Source organism: Mollisia scopiformis, assembly GCF_001500285.1.
Source record: "Mollisia scopiformis unplaced genomic scaffold LY89scaffold_1, whole genome shotgun sequence".
Lineage (NCBI taxonomy): Eukaryota > Fungi > Ascomycota > Leotiomycetes > Helotiales > Mollisiaceae > Mollisia > Mollisia scopiformis.
This window is the reverse complement of record NW_017263581.1, coordinates 42798-66363: the sequence shown is the minus strand read 5'-3', so window position 1 is coordinate 66363 and position 23566 is coordinate 42798. Positions and strand designations below refer to the sequence as shown.

Sequence of the window (23566 nt, the reverse complement as noted above, 5' to 3'; positions counted from 1 at the left end):
AGAGCGAGATAGACATGACCGGTGCGCACGGGTAATGTGGAAGAGAGAATCCCTTGGAAACAGCGGCAGCTTTTGTGCATGGTGACATCGAAACCCGGATGCAGCTCGTCTCCAATTGTGTAGACGCATGTTCCCGGCATTGCTCGTGGAGGTATGAGATCGGGAGGCTCAGACAGAAGTCGAGAGAGATTATGTTCGACAATGCCGTAAGGCGACGGAAAGAGACAAAGGGAGACGGCTGACGAGTTCGAAGCAAGTCTGCAGATACATATTGTAGGATCAGATTCGTTCCAATTCATCGAAGAAGGCAGTGGTTCTCATCATGCCTGGGTACTCAACATCGAAGCCTCCATTCCTACGTTCATGTGCTTTGCCGATCGTATGCCGAATCACAGAACCATTTCCCGTCGAAGAAGTTGCGTTGATTCAACTCTTCATTGTCGTGCTCCAATTCTCCTAGTGCTGGCTGGCAGACTCGGAGAAGAGCTTGGGGTGGAGCACCTGGTGCACGATGGATGGATCGTCTCGAGGCGCGTAGCAATAGGGGTGATGGCAGCTGCAGGATGAGGCAGCTGTTAACACGGCCATAGATATCGCCCTGGGGATATACTCGATCTGGTTGTGGTGTTGAACATAGAAGTGTTGAGAAAAGGAAGCAGAGGAGAAAATTGTAAGAGAAACAACAAACGCGTCCGCGCGTTCGCTTCCCACATGCGACAACATCGTTGGGCAAATGTCGATCCAAGAGAACAATTTCGGGACCGCAAGAAAACGCCTGTCTCCTTCTTCTCCACATCTTATGCCCAAGAAGCTTCCGGCTTCAAGGAAGTCGTTTGAAATGCGTCGAAGTATCCCGGGAATTCTACGATTGGATGGTCTCAAAGCTGCGAGCATTCCTGGCCTCGGCATTTGCCCCAGCCTTCTGTATCGCCATTTTGGACGCGACTTCCTTTTCGATTCATCATTGTTGTGACAAGTGTCCTTGTCGAATTTATATCTTGATTACTTGACTTCGAATAAAGTCTAGTTACCCGCATCTGCCAAAGCAAAGCCTTCGCTTCTCTCTATCTCCTATATATCTTAATGAGATCCATGTTCAATTCGATTGTCACGTCGATACCTGACTACATCACTACATTCGTTGCTCCTCTGTACACTTCTCACTCGGGTCATGGCGTTGCCACGGGCTAGTGGCCCCAAAACTAGTCTAGCGGAGATTTATTCCCATCTAACGGGAGTGGTATCAGGCATCAATCACACCGTAATACGAGATAATGTTCCTTTCAAAAGTGGCCTTACTCCGATATACGCCAACCCCTATGCAGGATTTGACGAACTGGTGGAGGAAGAAGTTCTACAACAATACCAAAGAGATAGGTTCCATAGTTAGTGGTTGGACAGCGGGGAAAGCAAATGCTAATGCAATGAAGCCTTTACCACGGAAGAGTTGGAGGCTTTGGAATCATTAGCGTTTCAAAGGCCAGTGGAACAGCCTGAGAACCTTGATGGGCTACCCATTCACGATATCTTTAGAAGAGAGAACTGGGCCCATCCAAGGCCCCTAAATCAAGGTTCCTGGCCTATAGGCTTAGGCACAGATGAGAGCGACGGATTCTGGGATGTAAGTACTCCTTGTCCTCTGTGCGAATGTTACTCAATATACGCAGGTCAACAACAATGATGTCTGGAACATCCTGCAGCCTTGCCTCAAGCTAGCCACCGTGATACTCACAAACCATAATACCTCACCCTGGTGGGATGCTTTTCTAATGGGAGCTCGCAGGAAAGTGGATCAAGCTGAGTAAGGGTCCCGACTTCCCTGAGAAAAGATCCCAAAATCTGGGGGCCTCGCGAGATGGCTGTGCCTTCTATCAGCATCATTGAGACGCATCTAATGCCCGTCGCTAATATCTTGTTATGTTAGTGTCACCGCAGGAAAACCAGGGCAGGACTACTATAGATTCTTCAGACGCACACCTGCAGATGCCAACAGCGATGATGGCATACGTGATATTCAAGAAAGACTTTTTCGGATGGGAAGCAGTATAGAGTTCGATATTGTCTGTGGATGTTCCGAGTGGTCGACAGGTCTACCAACGACTAGTATGTTCCACGGTATTACGGTGCCAAAGAATTGGTGGCATGCAACGAAGTGCTGTCTCGATTTATACGATATCCAGCCGTTGCTGAATAAGAATATGCACCCAGCGGAAAGATTACTATCTCAATTCAGTCTTGCTTCTACGATCTTACATGAATTAGCCGTAAGTGACATCAAGCAGCATTGGCGCGAATCTAATATTTCTCTAGCATGCCTTGCACGCCGAAATGACTAGTATCGATTTCAAGATCCCGGAGCCTTATTTCGAAGACGAGTGTTTAGCAGAACTGTGAGCATGTCCCTGTACACCGCGAACTTCTCGATACTGATTGAACCACTAGAGGGTTCTCGATGGAGAATGCAGTGAGTTGCACGCCAAAACCACATGTTTTATGCAGCTGATCAATGCGTAGCTCTGCGGCGGTATGGCAGACAAGATCAACGATCATACAAACGCTGGCGGCCTTCCATATGCCGGTTTCGTGTTGTAGGTGAATCTGATGGTATTGATTTACAGGCTAATGATTCGAAAGAGCAGATTGGAATACACTTCATAATGAATACCGGTGCGAAGGCAACCCAACTATAGCCGCCAAACCTTCAGGGTGGCTCTACGAAAGGATATCTCCAGTTCCGGTGGAATACTTTCAATACTTCCACGACACGGGCTTCTGGAACTACCATGTTAGAGGGTCAGATGCCGCTACATTGTTAATATTCTTACTGACGTCGTGCAGGAACGGGCCCACGGCTACACATATGGGTCCACTACCTGCCAGCAGCGTGTATATATTCGGTCAAGGTACGTAGAAGTCGAATCGTTACCCTTTCCTTCGTGCCTTACCATTACAGGGCAGCAAGAAGACTTTGACGAGATACCTACACCTGGAATAGATCCGGTGATGGACGACTCTATGACCGTTGCGCAAAAGACGGCTGTCCTAGTTGAGACCCGAAGAAATGCAACAACGAGAAGGATTCAATCTGCCATGCAACGCACTGCAGCACAACGCACATATCGAACAGCCCGCCTCAACGCCGCCAGAGCTTCTGGCACTCAAAGCTATTCGAGACCAAACGCTGCTCCATACCTCGAACCAATTTTCACACCCCTATGCCCTAGATTCGACCTGATAGTACAATTTCTGTTCTCACGTCGTCAGGAGCTTGCTTTAGACACGCTCCATTTCACGATCGCGGAGCATCAATTGTACTGGTACATTGTCCGAGAGGGGTTTATAAGCCCGACACCCCGCGAATGGCGAGGATTTTTACAACGTTGCACGAAAGAAAACGTCTTATTCAGGCAAGGCCATTTACCTGGAACTCAAATTGAAGCTAACTTTCGATAGATGGAAAGAGTATCTCTTTCCACCTACACCTACACAAGGCACAGTCGTACGTGTAGCCAATGGGTGGCCAATTGTACCGCCTCCTATCAAAATGTGTCCGCCATCTTCTGGCGACTCGCCAGCAGCAGTTCGATTCAGAACCATGCTAAAACCTTTCAAGGGATGCATGACTGCCCTTGGTACTGGCAACGTCTATGAACCAGGTCAATATGACGCCGACAAGCGTGTGCTCCTGATTGCGCTCCGGAAAATCATGAAATTAAATGGTTGGACTTCATCATCGATTACTGATGATGAATTCGATGATTTTATTAGGTACTACGAATTTCACGGTCGGAAGTGGGGGTGAGATTTCCTCCTGTAAGTGCTGTCGTGATTTGCTGACAAGTTCTAGTTTTGGACCTGCTGGTATTATCAGGAAGACGGAATTCGGATGGTGAGTATTTTTGCTTTGTTTTAACCTGAGATGATGGAGTAGAGAATGGGGAGGGGTAAATTGTTTTACCCCGCACCTGTATCAGAAGGGTTCAGGTAGTGGAGCTGGTGCGCTGAATGCGCTGAATGCGCCGAACGCGCTTAACACTGAGGAATTATTTGTGTAACTTAGGGATTGACATCTTTTCAATTTATCGCCATCTTCTTCCTGACTTTGCTTCACTCTAGAAAGTGACTTAAGGAGGAGGAAGCATGTAATGATATGTTAAATCCGCCTTGGTCTTGAGCAACGTAGTGAGCAGAACTTGTAGAAAATACGATTTATCATGGCATACTCTCCGGTCGGCAAAATAAGATTACCTTTGTCATATGGATGTCTCGCGACTAATTTTTGTTTGAAGTCGGCAAGGTGTAAGGTTAAAGTTCCATCGGCTGGACCGCAAGGCCTGATTAAAACTTTAGTGCACGCTGAACCTCGACTTCTCCTCGCGACATTTTCAAGCACAGTGATATTTATCAGCCCACAACTCCTTTCAACTATTTGAATATCCAATCACAGCCGAGTATGAGATCTTCGTCTTTAGGATTTGATGATATTTGGAGTGACAACTTAACAGCCCAGTCATGCCCTCCTCGGTGACGCGACCGAGCAAGATTTTCAAACCAGAACGCGATGTCGCGAGCAGGGACAAAACGCCCATTGGAGGCCTTCCAGAGTTCATCATCAGATCTCCAAAATGGTCACGATAGCTCCCCCGGAATGAGAGATCCAAAGGTGTCAAAAACGGTGACTGCATGTGAGTTTTTGAAGCGACCCCACTCGCGCGCCAACGTGGATCGTGGGCTGACGAATCCCGCAGGTACAGAATGCCAAAAAAGAAAGATCAAATGTGACCTTGGGCCAAGAGGAGATATCTGTACTCGATGTGCGAAGAAAGGTCTCCAGTGTGTCTTGAATAAGAACCTTCAGTCTCTTCTTAAGGATGAAGCTCAGTGAGAACCTCCGTGGAGCATTGTATCTTGTGAAAGCTGTTAATCTCGACCAGATGGAAGAGAGATATTGAGAACGATGCCTCAACAACTCGAGAAGCTGTCTCAGAAATTCTCAAAGTTCTCAATCTCCCCGCGATGGAGACCTTCAATCGTCCATCCCGCCAGAGTTTTCCCGCCTCACCAAGAGATAAACGGCCAGCACCACCCATTGTCCGATTTGCTTCGGAAGTAGAAAGTGCTTCAAATGCTATGCCCAGCCGACGAGTTCCAGCCGCGATGGCAATGACTCGTGAAAACTCCCAAGAACCTGAACAGGATGAGGCGCACTCGAGCACGATTGTCACAGACCCAATGGGAAGTCTTTATGAAGTCACCAAACTCCGGAATTTGAGGAGCAGACCTCAGAGCAGACTCCGTCAGCGATATACCCCCGGTGAAGGTGACTTCATATCGTCAGGGAAGGTGTCCCTTGAAGATGCAGAGCAGCTCTTCGAGTATTTTTCAAAGTATCTCAATGCCTACCTCTGGGGTGGCATTGCACTGGTTCATCCTGGACTGATGGAAGTACGCTGTTCTTCCTCGCTGCTGCTAGCAGCCATCTTAACAGTATCTGCCCTCCATGTTCCTGGAATGGAAGCTGTGTTCGATGTATGTTACGCCGAGTTTGTGGGTCTCATATGTGATAGCATGCTCGACCGCTACCACACAATGGATGGAATTCGAGGGTTGACCATAGGAGCATTCTGGCTAAGTGATCTCAGCTGTATATCCACGAACCATGCCACAGGGTGCAGTGCTAACAGATCTTGTAGGGAAGCTTTCAGGTCATGCTGTTCGTATTGCTACAGAACTCAACCTGCATCAGAGCTATTCAAAAGCTATGAAAGGATCAGCCGAACATATCGAAGGCGCAAGACTCTGGCTCCTCTTATACGTTTGCGATCATCACTTCAGCATTGCTTATGGCAGACCACCTGTCATTCACGCAAGCAAGATTGTTCTCAATCATGTCAGACTTTTGCAGCTGCCCCAGGTGACCCAAGCCGATGAGAGACTCCATAGTCAAGTCGCAATTTTCATCATTCTCACCGACATCTACAATACGTTTGGACCAGATATCGAAGAGCAATTGACAGAGGAAGACTTCACTCGTGTCAAGAATTTCAATCAGCATCTAGATCAGTACCGCCTGGATTGGCAACAGCGGCTGGCGCCTCATCGCTATATTGGATCATATCCTGCCAAAGGCGTTGATCTCCATTGCCATTATGCAAAACTTCAACTCAATTCGCTAGCACTCAGAGGTCTCAGCCCGGCCATAATGATCCTGTCTCCTGGTCGTTGTGAGCTTGCCAGCATTGCCGTCTCATCGGCTGTTATGATTCTCAGGTTGACGCTCGAAGAACCTGACATCACGAACGCTATCGTAGGGGTACCTTTATACGTACATACAATGATTACCTACGCAACCGTGTTTATGCTCAAGGTCCACCAAAAATGGGGCGCTCAGCTTGGTATGGAGTTGGTCCAAATCCAAGACTTGATGAGCAGAGTAATGGAGCTTCTCCGAAATGCAAAAGCTAGTAAACGGCATCTTGCGTATCATATTGCGACTGGCGTGGGTAAGATGCTGCATCGATTCACAGCTGCTCAGAGGAGTGGTGGCCTTGAGGATTCTCGTGTAGCACAGGAGAGCAGTCTCAACTACGAAGCCCCATCAGTAGGAATCAACGCAGCCGACTTCGATCCCGTGGCTCCGTATGGCGATATGATCAGTTATGACGAGTACTTCCCATTCGGATTCTTTGATGTGCTCTCTGCTGCCATTCAAGAATGATCGCAGGATCTGACTGAGAAGTGGACATCACGCGCGCCATCGCGAAAGACAACGAGTGAGACATCACGGTGTGAACTGGATTGGCCGACCATCGCGTCTTTCTACGCAGTCCTTTCTAACTCCTGTTACGCTGTCACTCGGAGCAGCTTGAAGAACTACCATCTATTGATTTCATAATTTCCTTCAGGCTTGGAGAGTTTGTCCTTCAGAGCTAGCTACCCGGCATCACTGTGGGTCAAAGCGTGGGGGCCGCTGTCTCAGTTGCCTATTCTCACCGCGACATCGAATTTATGCAGATAACGACTACTTCTCCGTCTAAATCCTTCTTCTCAAGATTAGGTAGATCGATCCCGGGATACTAGCTTCGCCTTGACTTCGCACGATGACGGACGAACGCACTCTGCTGCTGGAAAATGCATCACCCAAAAACTCAGTATTTGGGGGAGATGTCAACATCCAAGAAGCACTTCAGAAAGACATCCCCGAGACCGACGAGGAGAAGAAACTTCTGCGGAAGATCGATCTACGACTCATGCCGATTATCTGGGTTATGTATATTCTGAATTTTGTGGACAGGACGAACATCGGCAATGCAAAGATTGCCGGTATGCCCGGGGATCTGGGTCTCGATGACTCGCAGTTTGCATGGGCGCTCAGCGTGTTCTTTGTTGGTTATTTGATGATGGAGGTCCCGTCCTTCGATATTTCTCCCAGCTATCATGTTGGTTTGGGGTGCTCTCAGTGGTATGCTCAGATATTCTTCTTGGAAGTGCCGTCACTATCTCCTTCACGCCATGCCAGAAAACCCACTACTTTCACCCTTCAGCTCCTTAAAGTCCTTCAGACATCACTGACTCTGAACTTAGTTGCCATGGCTGGTATCCATACCTACAGGGAATTGGTCGCTTTCCGGTTCGTCCTGGATGCATCGAAGCTGGATTCTTCCCAGGAGTATTATATTTACTTTATTGCTGGTACAAACCCGCCGAAATTGGGAAACGATTCGCAATCTTCTTCAGCGCCGCAGTTCTCGCAGGCGCCTTCGGTGGACTGCTAGCTGGTGCAATCACTCAGAAGATAGCTGACTTCCACGGAATTTCTTCCTGGCGCTGGCTTTTCATCATCGAAGGAGTAGCCACAGTATGTGTTGCCATCGTCGCCAAGTTCATCCTATTTGACTTCCCATCAACATCACCTACTCTGTCACTGGAAGAGCGTCAACTGACTACTGTCAGACTCCTGGCAGCAGGCGTGGAATCTAGCTCTCATCATGACGGGAACAGGCTCAACCACTGGCAGGCATTTGTAGCAACTGTGTCTGATTATCGAACATTCTTGTTTATGTTCATTTGTGTTTGCATCATTGGTGCGGCGACAATCCAGTTCTTCATTCCAACGATCACTGTGGCATTGGGGTACGAAACAGTCGCAGCTCAATACATGACAATCCCGATATACATCATCGCTGCAATCTTCCTCAATATCGCAGCTGTCTCGGCAGATCGTCTCCAAGAACGCAGGTGGCATGTCACAATTTCTTTGGCTCTGGCATGTAGCGCAGCTGTGGTCTGTGTCATCGTCACCAATCCCATAGTGCGTTATATCATGCTCTGCTTTGTGGTGTCGGGGATCTGGACTTCGATTCCCCTCGTCTTTGCATGGATGAGCGAAATCATCAACATCCCAGCCGAGAAGAGAGCAGTCTGCCTTGCGCTGGTCAATTCGGTTGCTAATCTGTCGTCGGTTTTCGGAAGTCGACTCTGGCCGAGTTCTACAGCTCCTCATTATACGTTTGGATGGGCTGTCACTGCGGGGTGTCTGGGTTTTGCCGCAGTCACTGCTGTCTTGATACCGGTTGTTCTGAAATCTATCCCACCTTACGTGACAAAGGCTGAGAGAGAGCTGCAAGATAGGAAGGATGCGATGGGAGCTGATGCTCAGAGTTCTGAGGCATAAGTTGTACTTTGCGCAAGAAGAAAATGCAAGTCAAGTTTTCTGCCGTCTCTATGGACACTTTCTGAAAGCAATTGACTTAAATCCAAGGAGAACACTTTAGAGGCCAGCTCCTTGTCGAGCACATGATTCCAGAGAGCTGCAAAGTGTGTTTCATCAATGGATTCATAGAGTTAAGCCGGAGAAGAGCTCGAGTTACCTCACCCTACGCTTCTCGAGCTGACCCACTTTCGATGGGCCAACCAATAATATTGGCCGATGGCTTCACACTAACCCCCAGTCGTATTCACAACTTCACACCGGACTTCTCTCTTAGCATGTCGGAATACACAATAACACACCTTAGATCTCGAGATGTATGCAGAACGGACTTAATTCTAAATAACGGATTTAGCTATACGGTTTATGGGTAGTATGAAATTAATCCTTTGTACTCAACGTCAGTCTTCGTCACACTTCCTCACATATAAACTCGATTCGACTCTCCAACTTCCTCGCCTGCAGCCTCATATCCTTCGAAACCATCACTCAAAAACAACACTTCAAACCTCCCTCAAAATGCCACCAACCAACAAAGCAGCCTGGCTCCTAACCTACGAAAACCCATCCCTCGTCGTCAAAGAAGCACCCTACACCTTCCCCTCTACCAACCAAATCGTCGTCCGCGCCCACGCCGTATCCATCAACCCCGTCGACGCCGCCATCCCCTTCCGCGGCGCCGTCGTCTTCCCCTGGCTCAAACTCCCCTTCATCCTAGGCTCCGACATCTCGGGCGAAATCGTCGAGCTCGGCCCCGGCGTCGAGAACTTGAAGGTCGGCGACCGCGTCGTCGGCCAATGTTTGGCGTGGCAGCATAACAATCCCGTCGAGGGCGCGTATCAGGAATATGTGGTGATGCAGCAGAATATGGTGTGTAAGATTCCGGATGAGATTCCGTACGAGGAGGCCGCTGTTCTGCCGCTTTGTTTGGCGACTGCGGCGTGTGGACTGTTTGAGAAGAGGTTTTTGGGGTTGGAATTCCCTTCTTTTGAGCCGAGGGAGCAGGGGAAGACGGTCATGATTTGGGGTGGGAGTACGAGCGTGGGATGCAATGCGGTGCAACTTGCTGTGGCGGCGGGGTATGAAGTGTTTTCTACTGCTTCGCCGAAGAATTTTGAGATGGTTAAGAAGTTGGGGGCGAAGATGGTCTTTGATCATAATAGTGCTACGGCTGTGGAAGAGATTGTTGCAGCCTTGAAGGGCAAGACGATAGCGGGCGCTTATGCCATTGGTGCCCCGACATCTGATCGCAATGGGTTCTCGGCCGGAGAAGCATGCTTGGAGATTGTGAAGAGGAGTGAGGGAAGGAAGTTTGCCGCGATGGCTATGCATGGTCCTGCTGAGTTGGCTCCCGAGGGCGTGGAGGCTAAGTTTGTGACTGGAGAACAGTTCAAGACTAACGAGGTGGGGAAAATGATCTATGGGGAGTATTTGCCAAGAGCACTGAAGGAGAGGAAGTTTCTTTGTATGCCTGAGGCGGTGGTTGTCGGGAATGGGTTGGAGAAGATCCAGGAGGCATTCGAGGTTCAGAAGAAGGGCGTTTCAGCTAAGAAGATTGTCGTTACGTTGTGAAGGACTTTCGAGATCAGAAGGGAGGCATCAATTACAATTTCATTAACAATTTGTGTCTGGATTCTACCAGCTTCCTTGCTTCCCAAAATTAAGAATTACAGCTGTCGAGTCTGGTACCTGAATTTTGACAAATTCTCCCGCTGCCCTTGTCTCCTCGCCAATAGTTACGTTGTCTAACCTCACAGGCTTCCCCTCATCCAGCTCCCAATTATAACTCGTCCCATCCCAGCTGATTCCACTGATCGCATCACTTCCATTCGCATACAATCTTTGCACAGAAACCGTTCTCGAACAATAATCCGGAATCTTGAAAGTGTACTCCTGCTGCGGTCTCGGCACCGTATTCAACACATCACTGGTCCCATTCACGGTATAATTATACTGCCTCATATTCACAACCGCAATCCTAGCCAACGTCCCTTTCTCATAAGCAGCATACGCAGCTTCTCGCTCATTCTCCAAAGGAATATTTGCGATCTGAACGGAGTTCTCAACCAAATTGCCCATCATCGCAGCAACGACTATGTTCCCATAATAAGGCGGCTTCGTCCCAATGGCCGTCTTGTTCGTCTGGATTGGCTGCCAGCTGGCATAGCGGTAGTCGGTGCCCATGTGCATGTGTGTGCGTCGGATACCGACAGATGCACACCAGAGGTTGAAATCGATGCCCCAGAGCGCGGCTCCGAAGGAGTTCGAGAGGCCCGGTGCCCCTTCGTTGTACAGACTGTTGGTTTCGCCAAGGATGAAAGGGATTCCGTATGAAGAGAGATAGTTCGATTCGTTGACTTGGGTGCTGATTGAGTGGACTGTTGAGGTGTGGTTCATGAGTGTGCCTTGGAGAGTGACACCCGGTTGTGTTGCCCCGCCGATATAACTGTGGTTGTGAGACTTGAGCTGATCCACGAAGGAGACGACTTACTTATGAGATGAAATGAGCTTGATGTCGTGGTCCGTATTTAACCCGTCTTGCCACGTCGTCCAATATTTGAGGTGATTGTTGGTCCCCGCAAACGATGGCGCAATGTAGCCGTATGTGTCGTTCGTGGTCAATTCAGGACATGCTATAGCGAGCTGATCTTTGATTGCACGGGTACCGTTCAGCCATTGAGCGACGTACTCCGCTTCATTCCATGATGCAGGTCGGACCGGTCCTTGAGCGGATGTTGAATAGAGATCTGGCTCGTTTCCATATTCCCACCACAGCAACTTCTCTGTACCAAGCGCTTTACATGCGAGTGTGACAGTCTCGAGCAATGTCTCCCAACCAGCGGTGTTGTTTCCCCCAAGCCCTAGATTAAATCCATGAATGAATTTCGTGCCTGGCCACGTATTGTAGGAATCAAAGTACGACGGTCCAATGTAGATTGTCGTCGGGTAGTCTGCAGATCTCGCGGGATTGATGGTCCCATTCATCGCCTCCTTCAAGCTTGCATTGTACAGAGCATAATCTTGCGTGTTGCCCCCAACTCTGATATATGGTTTCGTCCCAGTGAGAGCTCCCAGATTGTTCAGGAGATTGTTTGAGAATGTATTTGGCGACGATGAGTTTCCTGATAATCGTCAGAATTGAGACAAATGAGGCAGAGCAATTGAAGTCGTACCAGCATAATCGGGGAAGTAGGCAAACTCAATTGAGAAGCTGACAAAGGCTTCCGGGATGGGTGCGCTGGTATTTGATGGTGGACTCCCACTCACCACAATGGCGTCCGAACCTCCCCAGGCATATCCAAACGAATTGGAGAAACTGGCCAACGCCAGGAGATCAAACATCCTTCTAGCCATCATCATCAATCGCATTTCGTCGCACAGAGAAGTGTCTGGAGGCTCCGCGCCGACGAGGAAGCATGGCGGCGGGGTAATTTATATGTAGCAGACAACAAGAAAAAAAGATCATGTACCTTGCAGATCATTTATTAATAATAAGGCCGACACTTGGTCGTATAGGGTTACGGACAAACTATCGCGTGTTCCTCGTTCTATATCAGCCCGAGAGGGTAAATGGGATGTGACCGCTGGACCACGAGGGACTTGGATGAATGGTCGACAATGACGATGGAAATGGCGGGGTACAGATCTCCCGTGTCGGCTATCGGGGAAGAGCGGGGCACAGTCACGACCTTGAACTTGTGAGATGCAAAATTCATCGATGTAGAGATGTTTGAATTGAAGAGAATGTAGATATTCGTTATATTCTTATTTCCTTTGGCTATAACCATGTTCGAGAAAGGTGGACCTCCAGACGGAAACTTTTGAGATAGGTATGGTACCATGTGACCTTTCACGTGGTGCTCAATTACATACGCCTGGTGGCTGAAGAGTGGCTGTGCGGGAGGCTGTATATGAAACTTGTTTAATCATCTTCGGTTCTTCACTTGTTTAGTCGAGTCCAACATCATTACCTTGAGGAATGATAACTTCACTTCCTCCTGTACTCAATCCAGGATTTCGCGGCAACAATTGACGAATCCTCACATTTCGTACTCAGACGTTGAAATTGTTTGTCCTTCCCTGATGACATGAGTAATGTCTGAATCACCAGAACAAGATCCCCACTCCTCCTATGTTGTGCTTCTATCCGGCACTCATGTCACCGGCAAAGAGACCCTCGCAGTGTCCTTATCTAATTCGTTAGGCTGCCCGTGGTTGAAAGCTGAGATGGTACACAACTCAGCAACGTTCGGAGCTCGTTCTCAAGCAAAGCGAGGCCTCAACTACGGAGAAGTCTTTGGACGGATCTGGTACTCTAAGTTGCGACGGATTGGCTTCTTATCGGATGGATATGAGTCTGATGGCGAAGGAGAGGTCGAAGCTCCAGGAAAGACGACAACAGCTCCCAGGAGATTGGGGGCAGAGTGTACGGCGCTCATATCTTGCTATGCGATGCGCAAACCAGCACGAGATGCTATTCGAGATGTCATGATGGCGCACTCCATCAGATCCATATTCGTTATCTTAAACATTACGAAAGAGACCTTGTCTGGAAGGACGCTGGGTGCAGAAGAACCCGAACTGGCTGAAAGGATCATGGGAGAAAAGATTGAGGATATTCAAGAGCCCCTGGAGGAAGAGAAGGATATCATATTGGTCGACTCGACTCGGGATGTTGATGCTCTATTTGTAGAGATAAAGGAGCGAATCCTTCAGCAGCTTTCAGTCACGTGAAAGCGACTTGGGGAGCATACCTACCTAGGTAATACCACCATTGGGCAGCTTGTGAGTAATTGAGTGAACGGCTGTATTGTTTTAAGGTAGAAAACACGGCCCATGATGTGGAAGGAGAATAAGGTGAGCTTTCGTTTGAGATGTTCCTGCGCATTACAGTGTTTCATGTTTTGGAGTACGTTCTGTTCTGTTTGCATGCCTTGAGTGCTCTATTGCTACTGCTATGAACAAAAATGATAACCCACTGTCAAGTTGATATTGACCTTATCCCATGGGTACCTCTTTGGATTCGAGAGCCATTCTTGGCAGTGTATTCCATGATGCTCCTCCAAGTCACGATTCGTCATCTTCAAAACTGATGTCCTCTCCCCTCCATTATCTTCTACCACGCGAAAGAACTTTCTCTGGTAGAAGGCGCAATGCCAAAAGTGCTGTCCCCAAGTGGACATTAAGTCATTCCGGTTTCCTAACAGCACAGACTCTAATGGCACCTCTACCCCGCTGCTATAATATCCCCAACCCTCCTCTTCGTGCAAGGACAGGAAATCGTCGTTGAGCTTTTCATCGAAGCAGTCAGGAGGCACCCAACTGTACGACCATAGTTGGAACTTGCAGTTGTTGGCGACAGCCATGTCGTACGTCCATCCGCAGCTGGTCGTTGTCATGGAAGGAGGAAGAAAAGGCTCAGCATCGACTTCAAAGTGATGTATCCAAGCTATCAGCCAGAGGAGTGAGGCAAGTGTCGCTCCAGCCAATATCGAGCTTATTGTTGCCCACCATATTCTTCGCATGTAAAAAGATTGATCGCGGAGCGTTTCTGTTGTGAGAGCATCGTCGCTTGAGCTGGACCTGGGCAAAAATGGTGCTTCTTCTTCATCTTTCTCCATGGTCGATGTTATTATGCGTGTAAAGGAGGACGCGATTCAGCGTCCGTGAAGTTCAAAAATAATGAGTTGGTGATGGCATTGAAACCCACGATAGACAGTGTCATGGAAGTTGGGCCCGGTGGTTTCCCTCAGGCTCTCAGTACAAAACGAGGAAGCGCTCACTTGCCAAGTAGTAAGTCAACTAGTCGTTGGGCTCACCTAATCGCATTCTCACGACACCTTCCTGAATATTCCGCCATGAATTTTAGGTTCACGAACCACGACGCCCGCCTGCGGAAGGCGTGTGCGGCACGGCTTGTGGATGCGTCGTGTTCAGCAGCCAAAAATCCCACCAATGCAGTCAGCCTTCCCATGCAGCTGCGGGGTCAACTTTGATAAGCTCTCGGCAGACTTCTTAGATCGGGCCGAGGGAAAGCTGCATTGACCTTCTATCCTTGAAACATTTTCCCATGGTTCCATGCAAGATTGTCTAGCGGCGGGGATCCCACGAGCGGTCAGGGTCGAAGCTTTTGACTACACTAGTTTACTATAATCGACCTGGCTTACGAATTTACCATAATTCTGAGTTTACAATGTAATCCAGTCTTCTTCCGAAAAGGTACTAGTCAGTCCATCACTCGTATGTTCCAAGAGCTGTCTCCTTTCATTGCATTGCCATCCTTCATTCATACAGAACCAAACAAGGCCAAACAAGCTCCCCACAGATAAACTTTCATCTTTCGATCTGCCACGAAAGATTTGTCACGAAAGGCAGTAGATATGTACGGTGATTATCGAAAGTCTGTATCATCATTCTTCATCGAAACCAACTTGCTAAAGCATTTGCAGAGTTGAGCTCGGCCCAGATGAAGTCGAAAGTGGCTCAGAAGGGTCCTTTGAGCGAGCTGAATACAATGATGTCCTCAAGGCTCAATCTCGTACAAGGATTGCCAGAGTGTTGAAGATGATCAAGGTCTCAGTTGTCACCTTGCTAGCAATCTGGGGTTTCATCAACATCTTCAACACCGTCGTCAGGAAGATTCCTTTCTTGAATCCTCCTGTTCATCACGGATGTTATTGCGGGAAGTCTTCTACTGAAGCAATCGCTATGGGTTGCAAGTACGACTCTCTCGCTGCTGCATGGTTGCCAGAGCATTGTCGAGACGATGATTTGACTGCTGAGTTTGACCGTTCGGGAGATGGACCTAACGGAACTGTAAGTCCTCGCACACCACACTTTAAAGTACCCATGACTGATATATCTACAGTGGTTATATTGGAAAGACAAAGCGCGCACGATCCCAATTACTCCAGAAGAGATTCAATGGATGGGAGACACACCAGATGCCCGTTTCCACATGGACTACAGCTGGCACGAGGTTCACTGCTTGTTTTACTGGAGAAAGGAACACCGTTTCCGTTTCAACGGCAAGATCCTAGACCCTAGATCCGATTCAGAGGAACATATCCTGCACTGTGGAGATGTATGGGGTCGCAAAGTCCCTTATGGTATGGGCACCGTATCTGGCGTTAGGTTTGACACGAACACGGAGAACTGACTTGAAGTCAGGTGATCTCTCGGTTTATCTAGATTTGGATAGCTTCTATGGGGAATTCGAATTTGGGGAGCATGGATATGAGAATTGATGATTTTTTTTTCGATCTTTGTGAAGCAGACATATCAGCAATTTGATCACATTACTGTATTGGACATGGATTGTTGAATAGAGAGAAGGGATCCAATTGGTAATTAAAGGGATTGCACCAAGCCAAACTTTAGAAAATGAAGCTTCTCTTTCCGTGTAATCATGTCACTAAATCTCCCTCGTTCCCGAGGACTTTCCTCTGAGATGAAAAAGATGGCATTGAAACAACCAACCAACCAACAGCTCCCCTTCCGATCTCACATGACAGCTCAAAAATTCCCTCAATTCAAATGCCAAGGGCTTATGTGCTCCCTGCTGAGACATAGTTCGTCCGCTCTACTAGCAGTTACGTCCGCAACTACTGCGAGCCCAATGTAGTATCCAACCCGAACCGGATTCTAGGAGCTAGCTCGGTATAAGCTGCAGCTAAGTCATTGCTGACGCTCCCAGTAAAGACTTGGCAGAGGGGCGTAGTATTTAAACCCTTGCTCATTTTACCTTTCTTTGCCTCGGGAATTATGCCTAATCGAGAACTTTCCAACCTCAAGTTTCACTTCCATCCTCCCTCATATCTTTCGGATACTCTGAGCTTCCCACCTCAACGACTTTTCCCACAACACCAAATCGTTACAACACCTATCCAAATTCACATCATCAATCATGGCACCTTGGTTCAAGTATTCCGGATTGGAATACAAGACCGTCGAAGACAAAGAATTCGACAATGAGAGCACCGACGAGGAGATCCTCACCCCAAAGAAACGAAAAACCTTCAGCCTCAGGACCCTTCTGGCATTCGTAGGCGGACTCGCTTTCGGAGTCGTCCTGCCAATGGCCTTCAAATCCTCCATGTTCCCCAAGAAGCATCCTGTTGCTTCAAGGGACGGCTACTATGCCACCAAGGTCGTCAACGGCGAACTCATCGAAGGCACGCAATGCGGTGATTCGTGGCAAGAAGCAAAGGCTCTGGGTTGCATCTACGATAAGATGGCTTCACGGTGGTACGCTCCGGAATGCTTCGACAAGGAATCGTTTGATGCGATGATGATGGAGCCGGGAACCAACTTCACTTGGTTTTCGGACTTTGAACATACGATCGAAGTTCCAGCTGAGATTGCTCAACATGGGGAGTTCGAACTCCTTTATCCTCTCTATAATTTCCATAAGATCCACTGTCTGTATCTTTGGAGAAAGATGCACCACTCTCTACTTAACAATCTGCCTCTGGATGATGATTTGATGGTAAGTTACTCGCATTTCAGCTTTGGAATCTTATAGTGCTAATTCATTGCATAGGAAGAGGACCACACTGTCCACTGCACAAAGAACTTGCTTACTTGGGCTGATCCCACTGTTTCGGAAGTGGCCTCGATTGCTCATGCTGGAAGACCCTTCTGTCGCCGCAATCCTCTTGGCGTCATGCCATTGGAATTGGTGTGAGAAGTTGAAGTAAATTTAAAGATCGGCATATCATGGGACTTGATTTTAAGATCATGATTGTTCACGGATTCTAGCTTTGATCATACTACAGAAATTTTCACTCGTGATTCTTTCTTTTGAAGACTTGGGATTTGGTATGCCTTGGGTTGTATCATGTGGTGATGGACTTTGAGCGAGAGACTACATATCTCAGTGAACCTTGAAATGGAATCTTTTACTGAGTATCCTTGAACTTCCGTGCTATGTAATCGTGTTTCTGGGAAGAAGTAGCCCGTGCGAAGCGGGTAGATCACGAACAAAAGTCAGGGGGACACAATCACTCCAATTTTACACTAAAAATAATTACCCGGCAAAGTTTTACAACAGTGGTAATTCTTGACATGGAAGTGGAGTCTGCCCCACCCTTCCCTATACAGCTTATCGAGTGCCCCGCAAGTGCCCCGCAACACATAAGCTCACACGGGCCTGTATTATAGTTGGGTAAGCGACTAAATCTCGCATTTCGTATACTCGCTTAACTTTGTCTGCCAAGATCTCACGGCCTTGTATTTGCCCAATCGAAGTCAACTAGTCACAATATCCTTGCTGTCGATCCCGACTTAAGCCAGAATCCTTCCTGCACCTAGGGAGCTACAAATTCTTCAGGGCGTAGTGGGAAAATCGGGAAGATCCCAAAACATGAAATGCCTATCAAAGTCCGATCTTCGACTAAGCGAATACGCACCTGGGGGCAGAGGACCCCTCTTCTGCGGTAGAACACAGGGCTGCTTACCATTGAAAGAGCTCACTCGGTATGTGCAGATGATGTGTCTGAGAGACTCCATGCAGAAATAGCGCTGCGAACCATGATTTGCGCGCTCGCTCATCTGTGCCTTGTATAAGCCTCGCCGCTCGCTACCACAAAGCTTATATGTCGGCGCAGTTTCCCTAAAATGCTTGGCACTTGCCGACAACAATATTCATTTTAGCTTCTAATCCGGGGTCTGTGCTAGTCGGTCTGAACAAGAGGCATCTTGTACCCTGGTCGAGATATCTGCAAGTTTACTGATGGGAATATCATTTCTTGACCCCTCAGCATGATCAAGGCAGCGGCAGAGCTCATGGAACCTTCCTATTCAAGCTCACGAGAACATGCTTCCGGCTCTCCACTCTTCATCCGGAGCTATGGTAAGGTGGATCAGAATACCTAGTTCTTCTAAGCAAGCGTTTGCATCATGTATTGCACGCTTCATTGGATATTTGAATGACAATCTACGTGTACCCGTTGATATGCAGCTTACTCACAGGTAGCGGTCAAGGTTTTCTTGGACTTGTCTACTAAACCGAATAGTGCTAAGTGAGTTCCTCGACTGTTTCATTTCACAAAATCAAGCCACCTACTCATTTATCACTCCAGAGTCTTGAGTTCCCTTCATTCTCAACCCTCTCACAAGAAACCTCAGAAGCTTTCAACCCTTTCACTGTATCTCACCTTCATCCAAAATGAGAGCCTCTCTATTCTTCATCGGTGCTACTATTGTCGCCTACGCTTCGGCAGGTGTCATTCGCGCCAGGGGAACAGACTCGACAGCCGCATATCCTGTCATTGAAGAAGATATTGTTGAAGCCAAGATCAAGCGGGGCACGGATTCCACCGCAGCTTACCCCGTGATCGAAGAAGACATTGTTGAGTCCAAGAAGAGAGGCACGGATTCTACCGCAGCTTATCCCGTCATTGAAGAAGACATTGTGGAAAGCAAAGGAAAGAGAGGAGCGGATTCCACAGCCGCGTACCCTGTCATCGAAGAAGACATCGTTGAGACGAAAGAGAAGAGAGGGACAGACTCGACCGCCGCTTATCCCGTGATCGAAGAGGACATCGTCGAGACCAAGGAGAAGAGGGGAACCGATTCCACGGCTGCTTACCCAGTCATTGAAGAAGACATTGTCGAGTCCAAGTGAAAATTGGAGTTGTAAGTAGAAATAATTCCCCTAGTACCGAAACTGGAGCTGACACTCCAAGAAGAAGAAGAAGCTTCAACGGATTTGCTCCATGGGAATCCGGGATGGAATGGGAGAAATGGAGGAAGAATGGAAAGGCAGCTCAGGTAGTTAGTCAAGATGCTCGGTTACATTCTTTAGGTACTTGAATTGAGTTTTTGAGATGAACCTCGCAGACCACCTTTCGTTCTTAAGTGACTTTACTATGGGCAATTCTTACCTATAAGAAAGTGTGATGTGAGCTATTCATATTATAAGCTTGGAGTGGCACCAGCACAAACCCGTAGAATCAACAACTACCCCAAGTATTTTTCGAAACCCAAGAAACAAAGAAAGAAAAATTCAGCTTTGATTCTACAGCCGAGTCTAGAAATAGGTATAGATATGTTGACAATTCTTATCTAAGCCATGCCATCGGAACATCGGTGAGAATTTCAAAGTCAAGTTATATACGATGGCACGTGTTTTCATAGACACAAAAGTTGAAATTGGTTCAAATGCGGATCTGAATCAATCATGTTATTTCTCATTCTTGTTCTATGGTCTCAAAGTTCTCTCCCGCGAAAATTTCAAAGCCATTGGCATCACAGCTACCATAATACAACACAGCCTTTGTATTGACCCGCCTCCAGTCATACCGAAATGGGTCAGTCAACCACATTTGACAATGCTCAACATGCTCATAATCTAAACTCGCCACAGTCAATCCCGCCTGTCCCCGGTAGAATTTCCTCATCAAAAATGCGCAATGCCAAAAATGCGATCCCCACACCGTGTAAAGAACTTCCAGCTCGCCTGTATACACAGTATCGAAATCCACAACTTCAGTGCCATTCCTGTCAGCGTAGTATGGCAGGTCGTCTTTCTCATGAATTGCAATAAACTCCTCCGCCAACTCAGGATCGAAACATGGCTCAGGAACCCATGTGTAGCTCCAGGTTTGGAGTTTGCAGCCATTGGCACGAGCTTCTGCTGGAGTGCTGCCGCATTGAAGTACTGGTGAAACTTCGTTTTCTGGTTCTGCTGTTGATAGAGGAACAGGACAGGAGCGAAGAGGCCAGAAAGCGGCCCAGATGGTTGAAGCAGCAAGACCTCCAATAAAGGCTGCCAGTACATACTTTAAAATTGTAACGTATGGCTTTTGGGGAGAACGTTTAGGTGATTGTCCATCTTCACTTCCTCGAAGTAGAGAAACGTCCGAGTCATCGTCTCTTTCCTCTATATAGGGTTTCTCATGGCAGTCCATTGCTATGGAAGAAGCTGTTGCCATGTCAGCTTTTGAAGTAATGGCAAAAGATCAAGGCTCACATGAGGATTTTGGATTTTTGAAGCTCAACGTTCTCCTTCGTACTGAGGATAAATTCTTTGGAGAGTGAACGTGGGACACCGTTTGATACCCTACGCGCTACTACCATTGCTGAGCTGACGAAGCTACCACTCAGACCTCGGCTCACCTACTCTGTACTGCCTTCGCCTTGCACTTACCGAAGCTGCGGGACATATGTCCATTGCTTTACATGAAACCTGACATATGGTCTACATGGATACAGCTAACGCAAGCTAACCGCTGGTTTTCAGACCGAGCATTCGAGGATACGTCCTTTGTGCCTCCGACATGCATGCATTGATGGGAATATTCGCCAATGGTTACATTGAGTCTCGAGAACGGAGCTCATTGGAATGAAACGTATAGTTCCCGGTCCATTAGCTTGATTCTTCGGAAGGATTTACCCTTTCAACTTTGTACCTTATTAGTGCCTTTCCCGGAACGCTTGTCTTGGTTAAAATATCGGTCCGAGCTATGGATTCCTGCCCATCAGTAAGTGCTAGAGAAATTTAGTGTCACTTGTGTAAAGGGATGATAGGTCTATCGCACCCCACCTGAACGGACAGTAACCATGGCCAGTGCGGCGGTGTAATTTGGAATAAGCATACATTTGAAGAAAGAGAGAAGCCGGTCAGCCTAACCGAAATATTTCTCCTTTCGGATCTTAGTGAGAAACTAGACCTATCCTTGTTTGAAATCAAGTCATTCATCGGTCCTCTCAGCTATGGAGGCGGGTGCAATTACTCGTAAATTTTGCCGTAAATATTGCAAGGGTGCCGATCCATGGCATTACAACCTGCATTTACGCGCATAGAATAGCTTCGGGAGAGCATAGACGTGAGATTGGCTGTAGCTGCGGAATAGTGAAAACTCTATTTTAGTTTACGTGTAGGGCAGGGGTCGTTATCCGCCTGCATGCGGGGTCCACTAGTGAGGGGTTCAGACGCATGTTGCATTGCTTATTGCAGAAGGTGCTGCATCCTTGAATCTTTCCCGAACATTCGCTTCCCGGAGATCCAGTGGAGCCTCAAAGGATGGGATTTGTTCAAATTCCCCGTCAATTTTGTTCGGAGGAAGCGACAATTCACGCGCCATGGTGGCACAAGCTCGTCTGCTGACTACAGTCATGTTAAGATAATGCACCTGTGCTGACGGAAATATTATCACGACTTCGTGCTAGTCAAAGGATGACGCTTGATAGGTCTCGTTCGTACTATCGCACTAGTATCTTGCCGATTCCGGCTTTTTACTTAGTTCTGACAGCGGACAGTAGTCAGGCTCGAAACGGAAGCCAGTACGTGCAGAAGACCCATCCAATATGAACATCGAGATAGAATTTTTGGCCGGGACCACGACGCAAACCAATTACTAGCTGACGATCAGAAAACCTTCGTCCGTAACCAATTAATTTGGAAGGAGAAGAAGAGCGGTCAACTGGATCAACTGTTCCAAGTCAACTCGACCTCCCAATTCCAATCTGTTCCAAGTCAGCCCAAGCACCGATTTCACCTCAAATCTACACCCATCTTGAGGGATTGTATTTTCGCATTTGATTATCAAAGTCTGAATTCTAAACAGTAACAACCTTGAAACAATGGAGCCCCTCTATGAGAAAGTCCGGCCATCTTCTGAAGGTTCAAGATCTCTCGAATCTTCAGAAGAGCTTGGCTTCATCTCAGAACAACTGAGTCTCAAAAGAAGGAATGGCATCATCCAACGATTGAGAGCTGTGAGCTTCCGCGCTGTAGCAGAGTCGCTAATGGGAGGGTTGATACTAGTCCTTGTCGCTGTCCTCGCCTCCCACGACACTGGCTCATGGAGAAAATCAAGTGGAAGCAAAGTCAAAACATTTGGGCCTGCATGTATGCGTCTCCTCTTCTCTTAACTTTCAGAGAGTTCCTATCCATCACATTATAACTTGATCTGACTCCCTCGAAGTGCCAGAACGTGTTGTCAAGTTCGGAAATGTTGCAGGTTTTGGTCCCGACTTGGTTTACGTCGATCACGAGATGCTGTGGAATGCCACACACAAACGAGAACTGCACGAGAATTGGCAAGCCCTTTACCCAAAGAGCAGAGGCTATATCACTGCTATACCTCAGCCAGGAGATGAGTTTGAATATGGAAACCCACCTTACCATCTTGATGGCTTCATGGCACCAGACGATCATTATGAGGGCTACATCCTGAGTGTCTTCCATCAACTGCACTGCTTGGTACGTATCGCTCCCTGGATAAATCAGAACGAAAGCTAATAGGTCTCAAAGTCTATTCTTACAGCTCGTCTCGGAACATCGTACGAAGAATTCGGACAATTCACTCGACCTCAACTAGAACACACTTCACATTGTATCGAGTACCTCCGTCAGGCAATTTTGTGCCACGCAGATACTTCACTTGAAGGTGAAACGGGAGCTTGGCCAGCGTCGGCTGCTTGGGGTCAAATGCACACGTGCAAAGATTATGATGCGCTCATTGAACTGGCTGACGACAGGGCAATGTGGGATTTAAGTAGCGCAAGACACCCTGATTTGAGTAAGATACATCCAGACCCAGAGGAGACGAAGGGAAAGTACGGCGGCGACTGAAGAAGCAGCTACGAAGTAAATGAACGATTCATTGAATGGGGGACCTGGGAATGAACATAAGAGATAAGATGATGCTCGGACAGTCGCTCAGCTTTCATAGCTGTTGAAAGCACGTGACCTCATGTAGCATTTCTTGAGACATATTTTGGACTGCAGGCAGAATAGAACTTGCGCTTGAACAGACATCATCAATTATTCCAAGAGTGGCTTCGTTGACAGGAGATATGAATTCAGATCGAGTCTTTATACAGGATCTTAAGTGAATTCAGCCGCTC

The 23566-nt window shown here is 47.7% G+C and overlaps 13 protein-coding genes across 13 annotated transcripts; 9 read left to right on the top strand and 4 right to left on the bottom strand.

Annotated features, from left to right (window-relative positions):
- Positions 1–231: 231 nt before the first annotated feature.
- On the bottom strand, positions 232–1040 carry LY89DRAFT_924 (uncharacterized protein). Its single transcript, XM_018223517.1, has 2 exons — positions 340–1040; positions 232–258 (listed from the first exon to the last, which is right to left on the bottom strand). The coding sequence occupies exon 1, from the start codon at positions 907–909 to the stop codon at positions 457–459; it is 453 nt and encodes a 150-aa protein (XP_018078049.1). The 5' UTR covers positions 910–1040; the 3' UTR covers positions 232–258; positions 340–456.
- On the top strand, positions 786–4062 carry LY89DRAFT_775959 (uncharacterized protein). The gene is made up of 12 exons (XM_018221993.1): positions 786–1385; positions 1431–1621; positions 1668–1801; positions 1925–2264; positions 2311–2390; positions 2443–2464; positions 2515–2588; positions 2635–2793; positions 2839–2903; positions 2954–3407; positions 3454–3798; positions 3848–4062. Exons 1-12 carry the CDS (start codon positions 1172–1174, stop codon positions 3891–3893), a joined length of 2124 nt encoding a protein of 707 aa, XP_018078048.1. The 5' UTR covers positions 786–1171; the 3' UTR covers positions 3894–4062.
- A 292-nt stretch (positions 4063–4354) lies between these two features.
- Positions 4355–6909, top strand: LY89DRAFT_243 (C6 transcription factor). The gene is made up of 5 exons (XM_018206132.1): positions 4355–4451; positions 4506–4685; positions 4749–4881; positions 4935–5644; positions 5694–6909. Exons 2-5 carry the CDS (start codon positions 4562–4564, stop codon positions 6716–6718), a joined length of 1992 nt encoding a protein of 663 aa, XP_018078047.1. The 5' UTR covers positions 4355–4451; positions 4506–4561; the 3' UTR covers positions 6719–6909.
- Positions 6910–7100: 191 nt separating this feature from the next.
- Positions 7101–8674, top strand: LY89DRAFT_726757 (MFS general substrate transporter; the record flags this gene model as incomplete). The annotated part of the gene is made up of 2 exons (XM_018219077.1): positions 7101–7462; positions 7585–8674. 2 exons carry the CDS (start codon positions 7101–7103, stop codon positions 8672–8674), a joined length of 1452 nt encoding a protein of 483 aa, XP_018078046.1.
- A 555-nt stretch (positions 8675–9229) lies between these two features.
- Positions 9230–10282, top strand: LY89DRAFT_573392 (GroES-like protein; the record flags this gene model as incomplete). Its single annotated transcript, XM_018208685.1, has 1 exon — positions 9230–10282. One exon carries the CDS (start codon positions 9230–9232, stop codon positions 10280–10282), a length of 1053 nt encoding a protein of 350 aa, XP_018078045.1.
- A 23-nt stretch (positions 10283–10305) lies between these two features.
- LY89DRAFT_679030 (glycoside hydrolase family 79 protein) lies at positions 10306–12279 on the bottom strand. The gene is made up of 3 exons (XM_018213796.1): positions 11884–12279; positions 11202–11832; positions 10306–11156 (listed from the first exon to the last, which is right to left on the bottom strand). The coding sequence occupies exons 1-3, from the start codon at positions 12062–12064 to the stop codon at positions 10346–10348; spliced, it is 1623 nt and encodes a 540-aa protein (XP_018078044.1). The 5' UTR covers positions 12065–12279; the 3' UTR covers positions 10306–10345.
- Positions 12280–12666: 387 nt separating this feature from the next.
- LY89DRAFT_679029 (uncharacterized protein) lies at positions 12667–13595 on the top strand. Its single transcript, XM_018213795.1, has one exon. It carries the CDS (start codon positions 12806–12808, stop codon positions 13442–13444), a length of 639 nt encoding a protein of 212 aa, XP_018078043.1. The 5' UTR covers positions 12667–12805; the 3' UTR covers positions 13445–13595.
- A 70-nt stretch (positions 13596–13665) lies between these two features.
- On the bottom strand, positions 13666–14235 carry LY89DRAFT_572672 (uncharacterized protein; the record flags this gene model as incomplete). Its single annotated transcript, XM_018208653.1, has 1 exon — positions 13666–14235. The coding sequence occupies one exon, from the start codon at positions 14233–14235 to the stop codon at positions 13666–13668; it is 570 nt and encodes a 189-aa protein (XP_018078042.1).
- Positions 14236–14922: 687 nt separating this feature from the next.
- Positions 14923–15935, top strand: LY89DRAFT_679028 (uncharacterized protein). The gene is made up of 3 exons (XM_018213794.1): positions 14923–15110; positions 15160–15526; positions 15579–15935. The coding sequence occupies exons 1-3, from the start codon at positions 15091–15093 to the stop codon at positions 15867–15869; spliced, it is 678 nt and encodes a 225-aa protein (XP_018078041.1). The 5' UTR covers positions 14923–15090; the 3' UTR covers positions 15870–15935.
- A 681-nt stretch (positions 15936–16616) lies between these two features.
- LY89DRAFT_775951 (uncharacterized protein) lies at positions 16617–17396 on the top strand (the record flags this gene model as incomplete). The annotated part of the gene is made up of 2 exons (XM_018221992.1): positions 16617–17198; positions 17253–17396. 2 exons carry the CDS (start codon positions 16617–16619, stop codon positions 17394–17396), a joined length of 726 nt encoding a protein of 241 aa, XP_018078040.1.
- Positions 17397–18823: 1427 nt separating this feature from the next.
- Positions 18824–19496, top strand: LY89DRAFT_679027 (uncharacterized protein). The gene is made up of 2 exons (XM_018213793.1): positions 18824–19348; positions 19402–19496. Exon 1 carries the CDS (start codon positions 18879–18881, stop codon positions 19335–19337), a length of 459 nt encoding a protein of 152 aa, XP_018078039.1. The 5' UTR covers positions 18824–18878; the 3' UTR covers positions 19338–19348; positions 19402–19496.
- Positions 19497–19962: 466 nt separating this feature from the next.
- LY89DRAFT_561487 (uncharacterized protein) lies at positions 19963–20361 on the bottom strand (the record flags this gene model as incomplete). The annotated part of the gene is made up of 1 exon (XM_018208463.1): positions 19963–20361. A coding segment is annotated over one exon (399 nt), but the record flags the coding sequence as incomplete, so codon positions are not given.
- A 1494-nt stretch (positions 20362–21855) lies between these two features.
- Positions 21856–23447, top strand: LY89DRAFT_603858 (uncharacterized protein). Its single transcript, XM_018210331.1, has 3 exons — positions 21856–22565; positions 22642–22919; positions 22971–23447. Exons 1-3 carry the CDS (start codon positions 22298–22300, stop codon positions 23289–23291), a joined length of 867 nt encoding a protein of 288 aa, XP_018078037.1. The 5' UTR covers positions 21856–22297; the 3' UTR covers positions 23292–23447.
- The last annotated feature ends 119 nt before the right edge of the window (positions 23448–23566 follow it).